Genomic DNA, 21,260 nt, shown 5'->3' with positions numbered 1-21,260 from the left:
CAGCAAAGATATGAAGGAAAATAATGCCCTCCAAAAAAACACAGCAGTTATATTTCCAAGGATCATTGTCCAATATGAAGCAAGCTAAGTATGACAAAAATTTAAGTAATTGACAAAGTTTAAAGAAAAGAGAATCTACCTGACCTCGCTGGCAGGATCATCTTTATGTCGCCCAGGGGCTGTGACAATGGAACTGAGGAGAACCAAGCAGAACTGAGAAGGAATGCAGTTGCATCACACTAACTGACCGGGCATTGAACAATATTTACATAATCATAAAAACGTAAATATTTCTCATATAATCATTTTATCAGGCATTATGGGTGTAACCACCAGTTCAACTTAAAACAGCAAGCGTTAAAAGATGTAGCCTTTGAGAAAGGGGACTGGTAATAGGGGTGGGAAGGGGAAGGAGATATTTTATCAAAAAGTATTCTGATGATACCATGGCCATCATGAAATAGAAACAGAAAAAAGTGCTAAGAGAATAATAAAAAGGAACAATCAAGTAAAGACTTCATGGAGGAAATAGCATTTGATGGTATAGCTTATAAACTGAGCGTTGATAAAAGATGAAAACTCCAACCAGATAAAGGAGAAGAAAAGTCAGGCCATGAAAACACATTTCATGTATTATTTATTCCAGAGAACAATCATTTGGCTCATTCTCTAAAGAAATTTTTTTTCTGGAGGGGAGAAAAAGACATAGAAATAAAAAAATGATGGTATATTATGTCAAGGCTACAATAGAGGCGCTTATCCCAATTAAAAGGCAAAGATAATTATATTAAACTAAAAAAACCAGAACAAACTATATCCTGCCTACAAAAAATACACTTAAAATATAAAGACACATCATGCTAACACTAATCAAAAGAAAGCTGGAGTGCCCATATTAATATCAGACAAAGCAGATTTCAGAACAAAGAATATCATCAGAGATAAAGAAGATCATTTCAAAATGATAAAGAGGTCAATTCCTCAAGATGACAAAACAACCTAAATATTTATGTATCTAATGAGAAATGCTTCAAAATACTTCATGTATTACAAACTACAAGGAGAAATAGACAAATCCATAATTATAGTCTGAAATTTCAATACCTCTCTCTCTAACAGAGGGAATAAGTTGACAGAAAAATCAGTAATATAGTAGGCATAAATAATATATAAGTGAATATGCGTGGCTGTATTCCAATAAAACTTCATTTACAAAAATATGTTCTGCTCAACTCATCAAGATGTAACAATTATAAACATATATGTACCTAACAACAGAGTCCCAGATACATGAAAGAACAACGGAAAAAACTGAAGGGAGAAATAGATAATTCAACAATAATCAGTGAAGACTTCAATATCCCCACTTTCAATAATGGATAGAACAATTAGATATAAGATCAATAAGGAAATAGAAGACTTGAGCAACACAATCAACCAACTTGATCCAAATTACATTTATGTAACTCTCCACCCAATGACAGCAGGATACATATTCTTTTGAAGTGTACACAAAATATTTACCAATCAGACCATATTCTGGGCCATAAAACAAGTCTCAATACATTGAAAAGGATTCAAGTCACACAGGTATGTTCTTTGACCACAGTGGAATTAAATCCCTCAAGAAATCAATAACAGAAAAGATTTCTGGAACCCCCTGCCCAAATATTTGGAAATTAAATACATTTCTAAGTAACACAATAGGTAACTTGCAACTAATAGATAAATAAGTCCTGGAGATCAAAGATCTCAAAAGGGAAATTAAAAGTATTTCGAGTAGAAAGAAAATGAAAACACAGCACATCAAATTTGTGGGATACCACTAAAGCAGTACTTAGGGAGGAATTTATAGCAGTAAACACATTAAAAAAGAAAGATCTCAAATCAATGACTTCAGTTGCCACGGTGAGAAACTGAAAAAAAAAAAAGCATATTAGACGCAAATTAAGTAGAAGGGGAATAACAAAGATCAGAATGGAAACCAATGAAACAGGAAACAGAAAAACAGGAAAAAAAAAAAAATCAATGAAACCAAAAGCTAGTTCTGTGAGATTAATAAACATTGATAAATCTCTAGCCAGACTGATTAGGAAAATAAAGAGTCAACACAAATTACCAACATCATGAATGAGAGAAGTGACACCACTACAGAATCTATAAATATTAAAAGGATAATAAGGAAACATTATAAATCACGTTTTGCCTATAAATTCAACAAGTTAGATGAAATGGACAAATTACCAAAGCTAGCAAAAGCTCCCTCCAGAAGAAACAGATCATCTATATCTGTTAAAGAAAGTGAATTTGTAGTCAAAAACCTTCCTACAAAGAAAACTCCAGACCCAGATGTCTCCACTGGTGAATTCTACCAAGGATTTAAGAAAGATATAATATCAATTCTACACAAACTCTTCCAGAAAAATGAAGAAAAGGGAATATTTATAGAGTAAGGCCAGCATTACTCTATCAAAATCAAACAAAAGCATCACAAGAATGGAAAAATACAGAATGATATCCCTCATGAATAACAGAGGCAGAAATTCTTAACAAAAATGTAGCAAACTGAACCTAAAAATACATAAAAAGAAAAACACCATCATGACCAATTGGAGTTCATCCCAGAAATACAAGGTTGGCTTAACATTGGAAAATCAGTGTAACTCAACATATTAATAGACTGGAAAAAGAATCATATAAATCATCTCAATATATGCAGAAAACGCATTTGACAAAATCTAGCATCTATTACTGATAAAAATTATCAGCAAAACAGGAATAGAAGGGAACTTTCTCAGCCTGATAAAGGGTATCTATGAGAAAACTACAGTTAACACCATACTTAATGGTGGAAGCCTGAATGCTTTTGCCCTAAGATCAGGAATAAAACAAGCACGTCTACTCTCTCTACTCCCATCCAACATCCTACTAAACGTTCTAGTCAGTGCAATAAGCAAGAAAAAGAAATAAAAGGCATATTCGCAGATGACGGGATCATCTATGTAGAAATCTGATGGAATCTACAAAAAAGCTACTAAAGCTAATAAATGAGTTTAGAAGGTTGGAGGATAGGGGCCGGCCTGGTGGCATAGGGGTTAACTTTGTGTCCTCCGCTTCAGCGGCCTGGGGTTTGTGGGTTCAGATCCCAGGCGCAGACCTACACACCACTCGTCAAGCCATGCTCTGGTGGCATCCCACATACAAAATAGATGAAGATTGGCACAGATGTTAGGTCAGCAACAATTTTCCTCAAGCAAAAAGAGGAAGATTGACAATAAGATGCTAGCTCAGGGCCAATCTTCCTCACCAAAGGGAAAAAAAAGAAGAAGAAGAAAAGAAGGTTGCAGGATAAAAGATCAATATATAAAAATTAATTTTATTTCTTTGTATTAGCAACATAGTAGGAAAATGAAATTAAAATAGAGGTATGAGGGCCAGCCCCTATGGCCTAGTGGTTTAAGTTCAGCATGCTCCACTTCTGTGGGCTGGGTTCAGTTCCCAGGCATGGAATCACACTATTCATCTGTCACTGGCCATGCTGTGGTGGCAGCTCACATAAAAAAGCAAGAGGCAGATCAGCAACAGATGTTAGCTCAGGATGCATCTTCCTCAGAAAAAAAAAAAGAGGTATGAAGAGCACTCTAAGAACACAAATAAGAGGAATTAGAGAAAAAAGAATATTTGAGCTGGACCTTGAATGATGAGTAGGAACTTTTCAGTTAGAGTAAGGGTATTCTAGGCAGATTGAACAGCACTAATAGACAGGTGGGAATGTGCCCTAAGAACATAAAGACTCTGAGGAGTCTAAGGAGCATGCATATAAGCAGTGTGCATGGTCTTTGTCACAGAATAGGCCTAGCAGAGGTCTCTTGCTTTGGGGCCTACTGTTAACAAAACAGCCTTAAAAAGAAAGTGGTCCAGAAAAACTACGTAACATTACAACCCCCGTTTCAATTCAAGAAGAGCACAAAGACCATCAAACCAACAGAAAATCTGCCACACTTAATGAACTGATGAAATTCACCCAAGAATACAGTGCTCAGGCCACAGGTCACAGGCATTCCATGCTCATCAAGTAAAACATGCCACACAGCTCTAATCCCTCGTACAAAAAAGATGGATGCAAAAGTTCAGGGTCTTTGTCCAGATCCTGAATCCAACAGATATCATCTGTACTCATGAATTATTTCAAAGTCAGCCCAGCTGCTCAGACTCTGCAAACTAGAGAGGTCCACTGAAAACACAGCTATTTCCCTGATATGGCTCCTCCAGTTAATAGTGTAACTGAGGTCAATTTCAGATTTACCCATAAGAGGAATTTTCAAATGCTCTAAATCGATTGTAGTGGTGGTTACACAACAACTCTATGAATACACTATAAAAAAACATGAAAGGTACACTTTAGGTGAATTGTATACATGAATTATATATAAATATAGCTGTTATTTCGAGAAAAAACCATTTTCAAGGATTTATGACCTCTTAAACAATGCTTCTTTTGTTCTGACCAAATAGACAATATCCTGCAGATTTAGTAACCACCAGTTTAAATGTCATCATCTTTTAAAATCAGATACATGACTCAAAGAATTCTTGTACAATGGCAAGCAGTACATTCTTCTCTCCTGCTCTTTTGTTTCCCAGCCAGACCCAGGTTAGGTTACATTAAATCTTGTCATGAAAAGAAAACAGCTATGTTTCTGGCAATGAAATTCTATGTTAGCTTAAGTTTCAAGAAATTTAACAAAAAAAAAGTGTAGCACATCATTAGTTGCACCTTCACCATGAAATAGATTAGCCCATTTCACCAATAATAAACCAAAGGATACAGCATTCAGGTAATTCCTCAGATCCCTCAGGCAGGCTCCTAGTTCCATCATTCTGCCAAGGAGCTTTTTTTAAAGATGTTCTTTCTTACCTGGTCTCAAAGGTGTGACAATAGCTTGCTGAGGATTAGCCTTCCTCAGCGGAGTTTTGCCCTGAAAAAGCCCTCTTGTCCCGTTCTTCCCAGGAAATTTATTCTCCAAATTGGCCTTCTCCTCTGTGAAAAGGTAAGAGCATTGTCATCTAACAATCAGCAAGGAAGCAAAATAAATCAGGGCCGCGCGCTTAAAACGCGGCCTTAAAGCCCCTACCGGGGCTTCTAACTTCTAACTCATTTGGCAAAGGAAATGAGTACACATTATACATCAGAGATAGAGACTGTAAAAACTCTCACTAAAACATTGGCAACACTGAATAATGTATTCTAGAAGAGGAGGAGTGCAGACTCTGCTTTGTAAACAGCTCCTTATCTTTGCCTGATACACGTTCAGGATCATACAAGTGCGAGCTGGCCTTATCCACCACCTAATACATCATGTTCCTCTCAAATCAAACTGTAGCCACCAAGATCTACAGGACTTACAAGGGACACCTTATAGTCTATTTGAGGTGAGGTTCTTTCTCAGCTGGGGTGGTAAGAGGGGAGTGGAGGGTGTGTGAGGACAGAATAGAACCAGGCTCTCTCAAGGATTTTTACCTTAGGTTAAAGTCAGCTGTGCCTGAAAGTCAGCACAAAGCAGAGAAATGTCTCTTCTACCAACAGCCTACTGATAGAAGCTTCAAGAATGCAGTGAGCCCCAGGAATAACACTGTGCATATACACTGATTGCAACTGTGTAAAAAGATGTGATTAGGGGCTGGCCCAGTGGCACAGCGGTTAAGTGCACACGTTCCACTTCAGTGGCCTGGGGTTCGCCAGTTCGGATCCTGGGTGCAGACATGGCACTGCTTGGCAAGCCATGCTGTGGTAGGCATTCCACATATAAAGTGGAGGAAGATGGGCACGGATGTTAGCTCAGGGCTAGTCTTCCTCAGCAAAAAGAGAAGGATTGGCAGCAGCAGTTAGCTCAGGGCTAATCTTCCTCAAAAGAAAAAAAAAGGTGATTATTTGGAAGAAAATTAGAAAGTAATATATTAGAACTAAGGTGGTTTTGAAAAAACAGTGGGACTTAATTTTTTTTCTTCCAAATTGTATTTAATAGTACTGTTATACTAATACAATAGTCCCCCCTTATCCATGGTTTCACATGCCACAGTTTCAGTTACCTGCAGTCAACCGCAGTTCAAAAATAATAAAATGGAAAATTCCAGAAATAAACAGTTCATAAGTTTTAAATTGCATGCTGTTCTGAATAGCATGATGAATCTTGCACAGTTCTGCTTTGTCCTGCCCAGGACATGAATCATCCCTTTGTATCCACTCTGTATTTGCCACCTTGGTTATTAAATCGACTATCGTGGTATCACAGTGCTTGCATCAAGTAACCCTTTTTATCTAATAATGGCCCCAAAGCACAAGAGAAGTGATGCTGGCAATTTGGATAGGCCAAAGAGAAGTTATTGTTGTTTATATATAAGTGAAAAGGTAAGAGCATCATCTAAACCATCAACAAGGAACGTATTCCCCAGGGATAAGGGGGGACTGCTGCATTTCCTCTTTTAGTTTTAAAAAACTTAGAAAAAGAGGTAGGCAGACAATCCAGCCTTTTCCTCAGGGTTTCAGTGAAGCAAGGGCATGGGGAAGACCACTATACGGCAGCTAGTCCTCTCATCCACACTTCCTCCTACACCACTGCCAACAGACCCCTCCTCTCAGAATCCCCACTGGATAACATTAAAGTCCTTTTCCAAGAGAATGGCATATGCCGTCACATCACATCACATTGACACTGCATCATAAGTGAAAAGCAGTTGCAATGGACTCATTTTTGTCCCCTATCACATACTGATTTCTCTTAATACGAGGATAAGGGGCCGGCCCCTCGGCCAAGTGGTTAAGTTTGCACACTCTGCTTTGGTGGCCCAGGGTCTCACCAGTTTGGATCCTGGGCGTGTACATGGCACCAGTCATCAGGCCATGCTAAGGCGGCGTCCCACATAACACAACTTAGAAGGACCTATAACTATGTACTGGGGGGCTCAGGGAGAAGAAAGGAAAAAAAAGATTGGCAACAGATGTTAGCTCAGGTGCCAATTTTTTTTAAGATTTTATTTTTCCTTTTTCTCCCCAAAGCCCCCCCCGGTACATAGTTGTATATTTTTAGTTGTGGATCCTTCTAGTTGGGGCATGTGGGATGCCGCCTCAGCGTGGCTTGATGAGCGGTGCCATGTCTGTGCCCAAGATCCAAACTGGTAAAACCCTGGGCTGCTGCAGCAGAGCACACGAACTTAACCACTCGGCCACGGGGCTGGCCCCTCAGGTGCCAATCCTTAAAAAAATAATAATAATAATGATAAGGAGGACGAGGACATAAGAAAGAATAAAATGAAGGGGCTCCAGCAGCTATTTGCCTGATACATCATTGGTCTGACATATTATTCCAAAGTAATATGACAACATAGGCATATGCTTATTTATTGTTGGCCTGGTGTCAGGGTTTATGCCATATTACATAAACCATCAGGCAATCCTACCTCTGTCTGGGGATTGGGTTCTGAGTAGCATAATCCCTCCATTTAAAAACGTATTGGGGAGGGGTAGCAAGAGGGAGGTGCGTGTAGTTACAAAAGGGCAACATTAGGATCCTTGTGATGCTAGAACTGTTCAATATCTTGACTGTGGTGGTGGATATACAAACCTACACAGGTGATAAAATTCATTCAATTCATTTCATTAATACACATAAACAAAAACGAGTACACATGAAACTAGAGAGATCTAAGATTGGTGAATTGTATCATTGTCAATATCCTAGGTGTAATATTACACTCTATGCCTAACGACAATAGAGCAAGTTTTTATGTGACTACCATCACTACAGACAGTCCTAGAGTTTCACTCAATGGAGTGTCATCTGGATTTTCCCATATGACCCTAAACCTTAAATATTTGTCATTCTTAACTCCAAAACAACATTGATTTGTACTGATAGTCCATTCCCCAAATACTGGGCATTTCAATTATTTCTATCATATCAAAGATGACAACGTATCTTCGTGCAGAAAGGAATTTATATTTCAGTTATTCTCTTACAATCTCTTCTATTTTTTAAAGGTCCTCAGAACAAAGCAAGACACTAACCCTTAAAATGGCCCGAGAAAGCAGATACTTACCAAACCAAGAATCTATGTTTTGGGTATCTTCCTCATCATCCAAAGATGTAAAATTGATGAAGTCCATGGGAGCATCATAGGAATAAGAGGTTTTAACTTGTGACATTGTGCCCCCCCTCGGCACAGAAGAGCAGGTTTTTCCCAGTATCCGTGTCACTCTTCTCGACAGGTCACCTTCTAAGGAAAGAAACGGTTCAGAAACTTGGCTGCACATTAACATACTGATTCTCTAGCAATTTCTTTGCTTTGACTATCACATTCGTAATTCTGAAAATCAAGTGGACAATATGCCTTACTTTTCAAATCAAACAAAAATCAGCTTTTCTTTTTTGGTAACTTAAAGACCCCTTGAGGTAAATATGCGAGAATTAGAAAGAGGCAAGGTTTGATGAGTACCTGCAACAACTGTGCTAGGTGTTTTCCATTTGTTATTTTCCCTCAATCTACCATTTTCTCATCTCTAGCCTCCCCTGCATCCAATTTACTCTCTCTCTGCCCTGAATTATCCAATTTATCAAGCACACCATTAAATTTTATACCTACCAACCAAAATCTTACTCATCATTCAAAATCCAATTCAATTCTCTATAAACTCTTTCCAATTTCCACCTATCACGCACAATTGTTGCCTCTCCAAAGCCATAGTGCTTTGTTTACCATCCAATTTTATATTAGTTACCTATGTAAATGTCTCTCCCAGTAGTCCGTAAGTTCCTGAAGACAAGGATGGATTTTACTCACTTGTGTATACCTCATCCATCAAGGTGCTCAGAACAATATCTCACACATACTAAGAGCTCAATACAGTTTTGCCAAGGATAGGTTTTCTTTCATTAGAAATATTTTCATAAAAATACTACTCTTGGGCATGAAGAAAAAGACTTTAAAAAATACATAAAAGGCACAACATGATTAGGTAAAAGAAATAAGTCAAAGATATGGGTCCATCCCTACTCCTAGGTACAAAGTTCCCCTCTCTCCTGTGGAAACCTGTGTAGGTTTAAAGTTAGCCTCCACTCTAGCCCTGTATGGTTAAAAAAAATAGCTGGAAGTAGTCTGGAAAAATAGCCCAGAGGCCACACTCACTGGCAAATAATTTCCCTGTGAAACCCAATGAGCCATTTGTCTTCATCCAGGGAACGACATGTACTTAAAGTATTCTGTATCTTGGAAGAGAAGCAGATACCAGTAATCACTTGCATACATGTTTATTCAATTAAGTACCTTTCTCTAAGCCCTTATTTTACTATAAAAATACATGCTCATTAAAAAAATTAGATGACAAAAAATTTTATAAAAACAATAGTAATCCACAATGCCACACTATTCCAGACTCTCTCTCTCTGTATATATACACACACACAAACTTTTTTTTCTAAATGGGATCATTGACATTTTGAATCAGCTTCACATATTGTGAGCATTTCCCATGTAGATAAATATAGACAAATCATCAATTGATGGCTGTATCATAATTTACTTATCTCCTATTTTTAGGCTTTTCCCAATATATATATATATTTTTTAAAGATTTTATTTTTCCTTTTTCTCCCCAAAGCCCCCCAGTGCATAGTTGTATATTCTTCGTTGTGGGTCCTTCTAGTTGTGGCATGTGGGACGCTGCCTTAGTGTGGCTTGACGAGCAGTGCCATGTCCGCACCCAGGATTCGAACCAACAAAACACTGGGCCACCTGCAGCTGAGCACGGGAACTTAACCACTCAGCCACGGGGCCAGCCCCCCAATATTTTTACTTTAAAGATACTACTGGGAGAATATCCTTGTAGCTCAATTTCCGTACACATCTATAATTCTTCCCTTAAGTTAAATTCTTAAAGATGGAATTGCTAGCTCTTGATACATACTGTGAAAAGGGTCCTCAGAAGAAGAGTAATATCCACTTAAATTACCAGGGAGGTGTGCCAGTTCCCTAAACCATCACCAATTCTGGGCACTAACAGTCCTCAGTGCTCATTTTCTCTGTACTGTACCACTATACCTATACTCTGAGATAAATCATAAGATTAGTTACACCCAACCTCATTGCTGCTCAGTGGTTTGGCCAACATTTCATTAGCTTCTCTCAGTGGACTGGAGTAATTCAGAAGGCACTTCAGTGCCTCAGAAACATTAGTTCTGACAAATATTTGGTTTACATAGTGACATCAATCTATACATCAGAGAACTTCACCTTGCCGTGGTCTCTCCTATGGACTCAGTGCAGCCAGCACTCCACAGATACCTTTATTACAATCCCAGCTGAGGTACTTGTAGAAACACGACATTTTGGAATTGGGAGGAATCTCAGATAATACCTAATTTTTGCAGTTTATAGATAAGGATTAATTAAAGCAAAAAGGGTCCTCCAAGATCACACAACAATATTACTAATGATCATAGTAAAAACAGTTACCAAAGACGCTTATGCATGCCAGGCACCATAAAGTACTAAATACATACTATTTCTAATGCTCTCAACAATCCTATAAAGCAGCGATTATTATCCCCATCATAGAAGAGGAAGCTGAAGGTAAGAGAGATTAAATGACTTGCCCAATATCACACAGTTACATAAAGGCAGAACTAGATTTAGAACTGAGGCTCCTGACTTCCGTACAATGTTCTTTCCACATCATTTTGCTCTCTCACTCTGTGAAGTAGAGAAGCATGTTAATGTAGTTAAGGCCTCTATTCGCACAGAAAATAGTACTGTATGTATTTCCAAGTAGATCCATTCTCCATTATCTGTTGCCCTGAACAGAGGATTCTTCACTATGCTCATTCTAAATTTTTCATTCTCCCCCATTTCTACTTTCATTATGCAACTTAACTCAGTAACCTATTACTAGCAGTCTACTCATATTATACACTTGCTAGTGGCCATAAGATGTGGGCTTGAGATCGGAGCTCCTTTCTCACTGATGTTCAAGGATGAGACTCTATGTCTCACACAAAAAGTAGATCTAGTCTCAACACAAAGGAATTTGAAATCTAGACAGGAGCTAAAATCCTATCACACTCAATAAATAAGATAAAATAGTATACAATATTTAAATTACATAGTATGAACTATAAGTAGAAAGAGAATTAGAGATTAACACAGCTTAAGTCAAGCCAAGATTAAATATTTTTCATTGAACATCATCAAAACAGTAGGAAGCACGCTATAACGAAAGTCACCTCCTAGATAGCCACCTTGCAAGCTTTGGAGTAGCCACGGACAGTTCTGGCCAATGACAATGAAGTTGGAATCTGCTGATGGATTCAAAGGAGAACGCTTAGTTTCCTGATACAGCTATCGCCCTTGTTCCTGCCCTTTCCCTTCACCTTTCTTCTTGCCTTGAAGGCAGATGTAATGGCTAGAGCTAGAGCAGCCATTGTACACACGGGTGGATAGCCAAGAGAATAAGAGACATTGGTCCTGACATCAATGAGCTACTGATCATTGATGATCAAATATCAGCAACCTCTACTTCCAGACAGTAATACTTTTTTTGTATAAGCCCTTATAGTCACATTTTCTGTCACTTATAGCCAAAAACAATCCCAACTAATATAGAAGCCCAGAATTCTAGCCCAGTCTCTGGCATTTACTAGATGTATATGACAACAGGCAAGTTACTCTACCTTTTTGGCTACCTACTTCCCACAAACAAATGACAAGGGATTTCAAGTGCCATGAAATACACTACCGTAAGATGTTATCACTGCCTTTTGACCTACTGATACCTTTCTTCTCCTTGACAACATTTGTATTCAAAGGATCCTCACAGAAAGATTCCCCAGCGACTGACAGTGGTTAAAATTCCCCTGCTACAAGGAGGAAGTTTTCCTGTTCTTGTGAACAAACATGCTGGAAGACATGGGAAAATTTTGGATTCCCATGATCTTAATGCCTAACCCAGGTCACTGGGAACACTTCCCAGGCAGGAATGTAATGAAGACAACTAAAGCTGGGGGAGGGAAGAGGCAAGAATGTAATACGCAGCAACCCCACTTAGCCTCCTAAAATCCATGATCCCACCAAAGCACGCTGCTGAAAACCACCTGGAAAGTATTCAAATTTAACCCCCTCACACTCTTTTTTCTTTTTTCAGTTATGGAGCTACACTGCTAGCCTCTTTGAAGGGCAATTTACATTTTTCTTTTTGATAGATCTTGTCAAATGTAGAAGTTTATCTTACAAATATGTATTTATGCATATGTTAAGTATAAGAAAGTTCACTATAGCATTGTTTATGAGCCAAAACACTGAAAACCCAAATTCCACCAATAGGAGATTGGTTGAATAACTATGGCACAACCATATAATAAAATATTACATAACTTTAATATACTGTAACTTTGCATATGTGATATGTACAGAATGAGCTCCAAGAGCTATTAAGTGAGAAAAGCAAAATGCGGAAGTGCATGCTTTCATTCATGTTAAAAAGAGAGAAAGGGGTAATATATACTCATATCTCCCTTTGTCCATACATAGACTACTGTGGAAGGAGACACAAAAGTATTAACAGTATTTGGGTCTGGGAAGAGAGCTGGGAATTCTGGGTCAGGGGAAGACTTTTCGCTATATGAACTTTTACATTCTTTGAATATGTTTTATTATATAAATGCATATCTTTTCAGTTTAAAGAACTAGTTAAGCAGTATTTATTTCCCCCTAAATCTATGTTTACAGTGCAGAAGTTACTGGGCTTTCTGGAATTTTTATTAAATATTCTTGATAATCCAGCAATAATTATTAAACCTCTTGATTTTTGGAAATAATGCTTCCATTTACATGTCTGTCAACTGGCTGCTAACTTCACTTATCAAATGCTACACATCCTCTTTCTTTTTTAATGTTTTTGTCTAAGAACAAAATGTTCCTGGGTATTGACTTAATAAAAAGGTATTTAAACTTAAAAAAGAAGTTAAAAATAATAGCTATTAATTACTGAATACTTATGACATGCCAGACACTGTTGGCAGTGTTTTACAAGTATTAACTCACCAAATCCTCACAATAATCCTATGAAGTAGGTACTGTTATTATCTTCACTTTACAGATGAGGAAACTGAGGCACAGAGAGATTTACTAGTTGTTCATGGTCACGCAGCTAAGAAGTAGTCAAGCCAGGACTTGAACTTAAGAGAGGCCCTAAAGGGTGTGTTCTCATCCAGTGCACTATCCACTGCCTCTCATATTTAGTTAAAAATAGATATGTATATAGATCAAGATCAAACGTCAAGGAGTAAGAGATAAAACCCATTTATGGATAATAACAACTTCCAAACACCGACTGTCTACTACTGTCCAAGCACCTTACCAGACACTTCACATAAATCATCTCACTTAAACTGCATTAACAATATAGAAGATAGATATCATCATTACCGTTTTACAAATAAGGAAGCAGGCTCCAAAAAGCTGAACTACTCTGAGATCATCAAGATGGGTAGCAGAGATGAGTTTTAAGACCAGATCTATAGGACTTTAAAATCTGGAGTCACTATAATATAGTTTTTCCATAAATATTCCGTGAAAAATGACATAGATAGGGGCTGGCCCCGTGGCCGAGTGGTTAAGCTCGCGCGCTCCGCTGCAGGCGACCCAGTGTTTCATTGGTTCAAATCCTGGGCGCGGACATGGTACTGCTTATCAAACCACGCTGAGGCAGCGTCCCACATGCCACAACTAGAAGGACCCACAATGAAAGAATATACAACTATGTACTGGGGGGCTTTGGGGAGAAAAAGGAAAAAAACAAAATCTTTAAAAAAAAAAATGACATAGATAACCAAATCATACTAACCTATTAGACAAATGCAAAAGTAAACTCTGCTCTATACAAAAACTAAGGCTCTCTGACAGGTTGTTCATAAAGAACACTTCGGAAAATTAAAAACTCTCTTCTAAATATACCGAGAAAGCTGAGCTCAATCTTCCCATAAAGTAAAACATCACACCTTAATTTCCCTTTTTTTAAGTTTGTACTCTTGCATATAAAGCTTTTGCTACATATAAGATGCAGCTTAGTGTGAACCTCTCAGTGGATATTCTAGAGTAGAAGAGACTGTGAAGAGGTCACTCAAGGACCAAAGGAGGGATGTCCTCTGAGGTCTAGAACTGCATCTGATTGGTAGAGGTTAAACGGTAATGGCTCAAACCTAAATACACCTAATCTTTATTTAGGTGAAATTTTAAAACCAAAATACTATTTTTTTAACAAAGCTTCTTTTGAGCTCTCTTTTGGCCTAATATGGCCAATTCAGGAGACAATACCCATCACCCCTACCCCCCCAAAAGGAAACAAATAAGTAACTAAATACATATCCACGAAGAAGTCTGACTCTCCTCACTAAACGGTGACAGCACAAATACATGAACAAAACCAAAAGTAACTACTGGGTTATGCCAGTTTCACCATCCTGCCTCTCCCACAAATAATAAATATCTGGATGTGAAACCTTCAAAAAATAAAAAGCACAAGGCCTAGTGGGAAATGGAACAGGTCAGGGCCAAGCCCAACTGTTTAATGAGAGAGCCCCAGCATGGCGGGAACTGGATGCCTTCCTGCACCCCTTAATCAAGATTGAATTTCTGTCAACAGGTCTCTCTAAAAAAAAAAAAAAAAAAAAAAAAAAAGCACATGCGTCAAACACATTCCCCTCCACAGATCAAGCTGCCAAGCAAGAGAATCAGCTTCACATTTCAAAATTATCTCAATCCACTATAGCTTCAGACTCCTAAAAAAACTAGAAACATTCTGAGTGAAGAAATAGCTCTTTCTGACCAATAATCCTACAACAGACCTGAGGAAAAAGCCTCTCTCATACATTACGAAGTAGTTAGGTTCCTTTTAAAACTGCCTATTAAGTGCCATCCATCATATCATATAGCTCATTTTTGTTTCCAAAAAACAAAGACTGAAAGGATATATATAAGTTCCTTCCCTTAAGAGACTCACAACTGAATGAGAATACAGACAATTATGATAGAGGGTGATCCTTGCTGGAAGGGGGATAAGCAAAGGGCACCATGGAAGTGCAGAGAAGGGGAGCAGGGTGAAGGAGGGTCAGGGAAGGCTTCCTGGGGGAAGTGACACCTTAAAGATACAGACAGACCTGCAGAGTTGCACAGGCTAAGAATGAATGTTGACTTTTCCTAGGGGAAGAGATCAATGGAAAGGGGAAATGAATGGAGGAAGAGTACACAACTGCGGAAGATTGCAGAAGCAGCAATGGAACCTGTTTCCACATTCATCTGAAATTAACCTCCATTGCCACGTCTCTCTTCACTCTCAAACCAAAAATAACTAGCCGTGACAAGCTCTATAAATCAAAAGGTGCAGGGGGGGGGGGGGGGAAGCTGCAAAAGGGTGCATTCTAAGCAGGGTCCAAACAGTGGACTAGCAGCTCCTAAGCAAAACAAAGACATTAGTGTGGTAGATGCTCTCGAGCAGCTCACTCTCCAGCTCATGAGCTGTGACTTGCCTATTTCTATTAGAGGAAAAATCAGGAATTAAGCACTTAGTAATGTGAGAGAATAACCAGAGTAAGTGAAGACTTTATTAATTAGAACCGTAGTCAGTTAAGATGGTCCCATCCTAGCAGTGCCATTTCCCCAGGGATACCCTCTCCTACTTTTACAAGGGATAGAGATCCTGTTACAAAACCACAAGTTAAATAGAGTTATTTTCATCTTACTCAGGGAGAAAACACCTACTTTTTTTTTTTTGTACATGAGGGATTAGCAGGAGTTAGTAAATGGCAAGATAATCCAGCGTGCAATTTTAACTGTTAATCAAAGTCACAAACTAAGTCTGAAGGAAGTTAATGGACTTTGTGTTTCCACATTTGTTTACTAACTTCTATGTTGAAATTGGATCTGTTTACAGAAACAGATCTATGAAGCTTCCAAAATTGGGTCAATTTAAAATCCAATGACAATCCCTCACTGTCCAAACACTCAGAAGTCAGCACAGGACACATGAACACTTGTTCTAATTCATCACTGTCCAGAAACCTCAAGCAAATATATTTTTCTATCATTTCTCTCCCAAACTAGTGAGTTTCATAGCACTCTTTCGTAAAGATTACGAACTCAGTTCTGCTGTATTTAATTTATCCATAGAACTCTATAAACAACAATCCACTCTTATGCCACCAATAGGACCTGGATAGAAATCAATGATGCTGTTCACCTCCAGGTCAAATAATGACAACGATCTTTGTAGACTACTAAAAGGAAATCTTTGTTTTATATCAAAATGTTCTGATGTTCTATTAGTAAGAAGCCGAAAGAGTTTGTAAGGGTTGACGGTGGGGCTGCAAGAGGTTACAATCCTACTCAAATCTCAATCACTCCATCTTGTAGAAATTTATGTCCTTCAAAAGGTATCTAGTTTGGGAAACAGACACACAAACACAAACCCAAGAACCTAAAAAAGTGATTATCTATGGGGCAGTAGGGAGTGAGGTAGACAGTGACAGGGTTGGAAGATTTTTTTAACTATAAATCTTTTAATATTATTTTATTTTTCTTTTTAAAGATTGTTTTTTAATTTTCCTTTTTCTCCCAAAGCCCCTGGGTACATAGTTGTATAGTTTTACTTGTGGGTCCTTCTAGTTGTGGCATGTGGGATGCCACCTCAGCATGGCTTGATGAGTGGTGGCACGTCTGCACCCAGGATTAGAACTGGCAAAACCCTAGGCTGCCGAAGCAGAGCGCAAGAACTTAACCACTCAGCCACGGGGCTGGCCCCTATATTATTTTGATTTCTGCACCATGTAAACATATTACATATTTTAAATATATATATTTGTGCCTTTGTGAATATACACTATTATGTAAATCAGCATAATTTTCTCTTGGAGCAGTTTGGCATTATGTATCAAAAGTCTTAAAAATACACATTCTTGGGGCCGGCCCGATGGCGCAGTGGTTAAGTGCGCACGTTCCGCTTTGGCGGCTCAGGGTTCGCTGGTTCGGATCCCGGATGCGGACATGGCACCACTTGGCAAGCCATGCTGTGGTAGGCGCCCCACATATAAAGTGGAGGAAGATGGGCACGGATGTTAGCTCAGGGCCAGTCTTCCTCAGCAAAAAGAGGAGGATCCGCAGCAGTTAGCTCAGGGCTAGTCTTCCAAAAAAAAAAAAAAAAAATATATATATATATATATGCACATTCTTCTTTACCAGTGGCAAAATACTACACTACAACCATATGATAGACTACCATAAGGCCATTAAAATTATGTTGTAAAAAAATTTAATGATGTGAAAAAATGTTCATAATCTAATTATTAAGTGGAAAAAAATGGTTTTTAGTATATGATTTTTTAAATCAAATATAGGCACAGACAAAAATTGGAAAGAAATCTATCAGAATACTAGCCATAGTTTATCTGAGAGGTGGGATAGTGGGTAATATTATTCTTTTGCTTTTCCATATAAAATAAATTTTCTTCCAAAATATGTGCTACTTTATAAAGATGTTAAAGTTATTTAAAAACTTTTGAAGCTGATATATTAATATTAATGTTCTCCTCATTCCTTTTTAATGTAATTTACCGTGGACACAGCCTTACCTGTGGTTTAATCAGTCTGTCAGTCCCCCTCACTACAGGCTTGACTCAAAGTTGCAATTTACTCTTTCACCTCTCTTCTGAAATCTTGAAGTCTAGCAAGTACTTCTTGTAAAGAATCTGAAAGAAGCAGAGAGGTGATGAAACAGGTTCAAGTTCTCTGTAGTTACAAAGGTTAACAGAGAACAGGAAGGGGCTAGAAAAGACCAAGGATGCCCACCCTCAAAACCCAAGAGTGCTTCTGAGAGCTAAGGTCTAAATGGCATGGATTGTCCCCAAACGCCAAACTTCTTAACAGATTGTTGTTTCACCAGTGTAAAAATGTTAAGGCCAGCCCGGTGGCATAGCGGTTAAGTTTCCACCTTGTGTTTCACAGGCCAGATCCCGGGTGCAGACCTACATACTGCTTGTCAAGCCATGCTGGGGCAGGTGTCCCACGTATAAAATAGAAGAATATGGACACGGATGTTGGCTCAGGGCCAGTATTCCTCAGCCGAAAAAAAAAAAAGAGGAAGATTGGTGAGAGATGTTAGCTCAGGACTAATCTTCCTCAAAAAAAAAAGTTCTTAAATTTTTTGGTGTACATTTGCTGTCTCCTGGTGTCTTTGATATTACATAAGCCCACTTTAAAGTAATCTTTTCAAAACCTGTAATTTAGGAACGCTGACACCAAGGGTGGTAGTATATACTTCTATCCTATTCAAACATCAGGACAAATAGTAGGCACTATTTGTGCCTACTTTTTAATAATTTAAAAAAGTAGAAACAGCATTAAAAAAAATTTCCAAAGTAAGCTCCCCCATACAATTTTTTCTTTTTCTTTTTTTTTTTTTTGAGGAAGATTAGCCCTGAGCTAACTACTGCCAGTCCTCCTCTTTTTGCTGAGGAAGCCTGGCCCTGAGCTAACATCCGTGCCCATCTTCCTCTAGCAGAACGTGCAAACTTAACCACTGCACCACGGGGCGGGCCCCTCCCCCATACAATTTTATACCTTCCTCACTAATCTTAATCCCCTTAATCAAGTTTCTCTGTGCAAACATACAAAAACAGAACCCCTTCCAGTTATCTATACTTTTTTCACAAAGTGAAAAAAGGAGACCCAGGAGAGGCTGAAAAAAAAAACATACAGGGGATATAGAACTCTGAACCTCTCCTGGTACCTAAACAAGAAATGAAGGACTTTCCCACATAATCCTGTCTCCTGGAGAAGCTTAACCATAGGATAAATAAACTTTATCAAGGTATAAGACTTAAGTATAAGGCTGGCCAAAATAACTCTATTTTATTTAAATAATTTTAAAATTTAAACAAATTTACCAACCTAACTGAATACATCCAGTTTTCCATACCTGCAATTTTATAGTCAATTAAGATAACGCCCTCCTGCTTATCCAATTCAACAGATATTTAGTGGGTGATTTCTGTGCACCAGGACTGTTCTAGTCCCTGTCTCACCAAACGCTGCTTATCGAGAGCCGGTTTGTGTCCCACCTGCTTCACAAAGCCACCCTTGCCTGTTCTAAGCCTCACTGACCTCCCTCACCTCTAAACTGCTAGGGCACTTACAATACTAAACAGTAGAGCACTCAGGTGCCAGATGCCATCATGTCTTGTTCTGATTGTCACTTGTCAGTTTGAATCAGTCTGTCATCCTCAAGCAAACCAGAAAACCCTTGAGTACATCACACATGTGTATACCCCCAGTATCTCACACCAATCAGAGCTCACAGTACACCCTCAAAGGTCAATTAATTAACTAAGTGAGCTGGGAGCCACAATAATTTTGATCCAAGAGTGACAAGACTGAACTGATCCACCTGAGAGTACTACTCCAAAGCAACCAAGGGCACTCAAGTTCCATTCAGGGGTGGCTCGACAGGGGGTGTGATCCACTGAGCCCACAACACAAGAATATCTTTATTACAGCAGCAAATAGTTTGATTTTTGACATGAGATGAGAGAGACAGATCCAAAGAAAAATCAGAGGATTTCAAGACAAGGCAAGGCTGAACCTGGAAGTACACCAAGCAACGACCTTACAGCAAAATCAGTACAGCACTCAGATGCTGTCTTGTCCTAAGGAGGACCAATTTGGGGGAAGTCCTTGGTATTTAACTACTATAATAGAAAATTGTATGTGAGAAAAAAAACCCATATATCAGGAAAATAGGGGGTGCAAAACAATCCTACCATATGATAATCTGATTTACACTTTTCCTTCCCTCTCCAATCTATAAATGTTATAAATAATAGTAAATTAGGCAATAATACCTAGTGATTGGATACAAAAGGGAAGGGCTGAGCAGATGTGGATAAAACAGAATGAATTCAAAATCGCGAATAGAAAGACAACTCCAAGCGGCATTAAACTCTCCCTCTATTATGTTCTCATTCCACCTCACTGACCTTTCTATCTCACACAAAGGTTCTGAAATGTAGTTGTCTGTGACCACATCTGTTTTCCTCCACAAACGCCACACTTCTTGAGGGCGGGGCTACCGTTTCGACCATTTCTCGAAACAGGTCTACACTGCGGGCATCGGCTTCCCCTTCTACAACGGGGGGCTAGGAACAGCACCTACTTCGTTGGCTTGGTGTGAAAACTACTCGAGAAACGCACGCAGGTGCTTGGTTCATGGGTGCGTGGTAAGAACTATAATAACTGTCGTTGCCGTTATTATCTGCCCACAGCCTCCCACAACTCCTTCTTCCCGCTATTCCCCATGGTCGGCCTCCGCCTCCACCTCCACACAGCCCGCTAGACCCGCGCCCGACAGACTTCCAGGGAAAATCCTGTCGCGAAGAGAAGGGCGGCCCGAAGCCCGGCTCCCATTCCGCCCGCCAGGACGGCGTCCCAACCGCCAGAGAAGCCCGGGCCTAGAGGCGCAAACCCCGCCAAGGGCTTGGAGACGACCTCCGGCCGTTCAAAAATTAGAGAGAGGCAGCCCCGCGCCCCAGCTGCGCCGGTTTCTCCCCAAGGCTCACCTCACCACGGCTCTGACAACCGGGCGCCCGCAACACCAGCCGCGGGATTCATTCAGTACCGTTGAAAATTTGAAACCAGGCGCTCTAGTCGAACGCACCAATCAGGGTGCCGCAAATGGCCAATCCCAGCCTTCCGATTGGCCCTAGAGATCGCAGCGACGCCGGAAGTCAGGGCGACGGACAGGCAAACACCCGGCCCGGAAGGCTCCTGGGAAATGTAGTCTCACGCGGCTGCGTGAGCCCATTGGAACAACTCTAGTAAGGAAATTACTACAAAGCCCAGAATGCTCGGCTGCAAACCAATTGGAAAAGGTGGTACCAACTGAAGAGATGGGGGAGTTGATTTAGATAACAGAACGGTGCGCATCCTGAGCCTCCCTAAAACTTCCCCGAAAGAAAATAATTTATTTTATTATTTTATTATTCTCCATGTAGTTGTGCATCGTGCCTTAAATGTTCATAGGAATTCACTACGTTTTAACATGGAGTCCCCTGTATGAAACATAGACTCTCCCTCAGCTTCTCTACCAAACGTGAAGGAGTCTTTCAAACCTTTATCGCTTCCACACCCTGGTGTTACAGGCTTAGAAATGTGGTTTATTGGGT

The 21,260-nt window shown here is 39.4% G+C and overlaps 1 protein-coding gene across 4 annotated transcripts in view; it reads right to left on the bottom strand.

Annotated features, from left to right (window-relative positions):
• The window catches only part of TPX2 (TPX2 microtubule nucleation factor), a 53,609-nt gene extending 32,780 nt beyond the window's left edge, over positions 1–20,829 (bottom strand). For 2 of the 4 annotated variants that reach the window (XM_001499757.7, XM_005604555.4), the window contains exons 1-4: positions 20,655–20,829; positions 17,673–17,789; positions 8,098–8,274; positions 4,919–5,041 (exon numbers count right to left, since the gene is read on the bottom strand). In XM_001499757.7, coding sequence (XP_001499807.2) covers positions 4,919–5,041; positions 8,098–8,203 — 229 coding nt within the window. In that variant the 5' untranslated portion in view covers positions 8,204–8,274; positions 17,673–17,789; positions 20,655–20,829. The remainder of the gene's footprint in view (positions 1–4,918; positions 5,042–8,097; positions 8,275–17,672; positions 17,790–20,654) is intronic. The other 2 variants (XM_014735091.3, XM_070247257.1) reach the window with 1 other exon arrangement.
• Positions 20,830–21,260: the final 431 nt, after the last annotated feature.

This window comes from Equus caballus, chromosome 22 (genome assembly GCF_041296265.1).
Source record: "Equus caballus isolate H_3958 breed thoroughbred chromosome 22, TB-T2T, whole genome shotgun sequence".
Taxonomy (NCBI): Eukaryota; Metazoa; Chordata; class Mammalia; order Perissodactyla; family Equidae; genus Equus; species Equus caballus.
The sequence above is the reverse complement of the archived record's forward strand: the minus strand, read 5'-3'. Positions and strand labels throughout refer to the sequence as shown.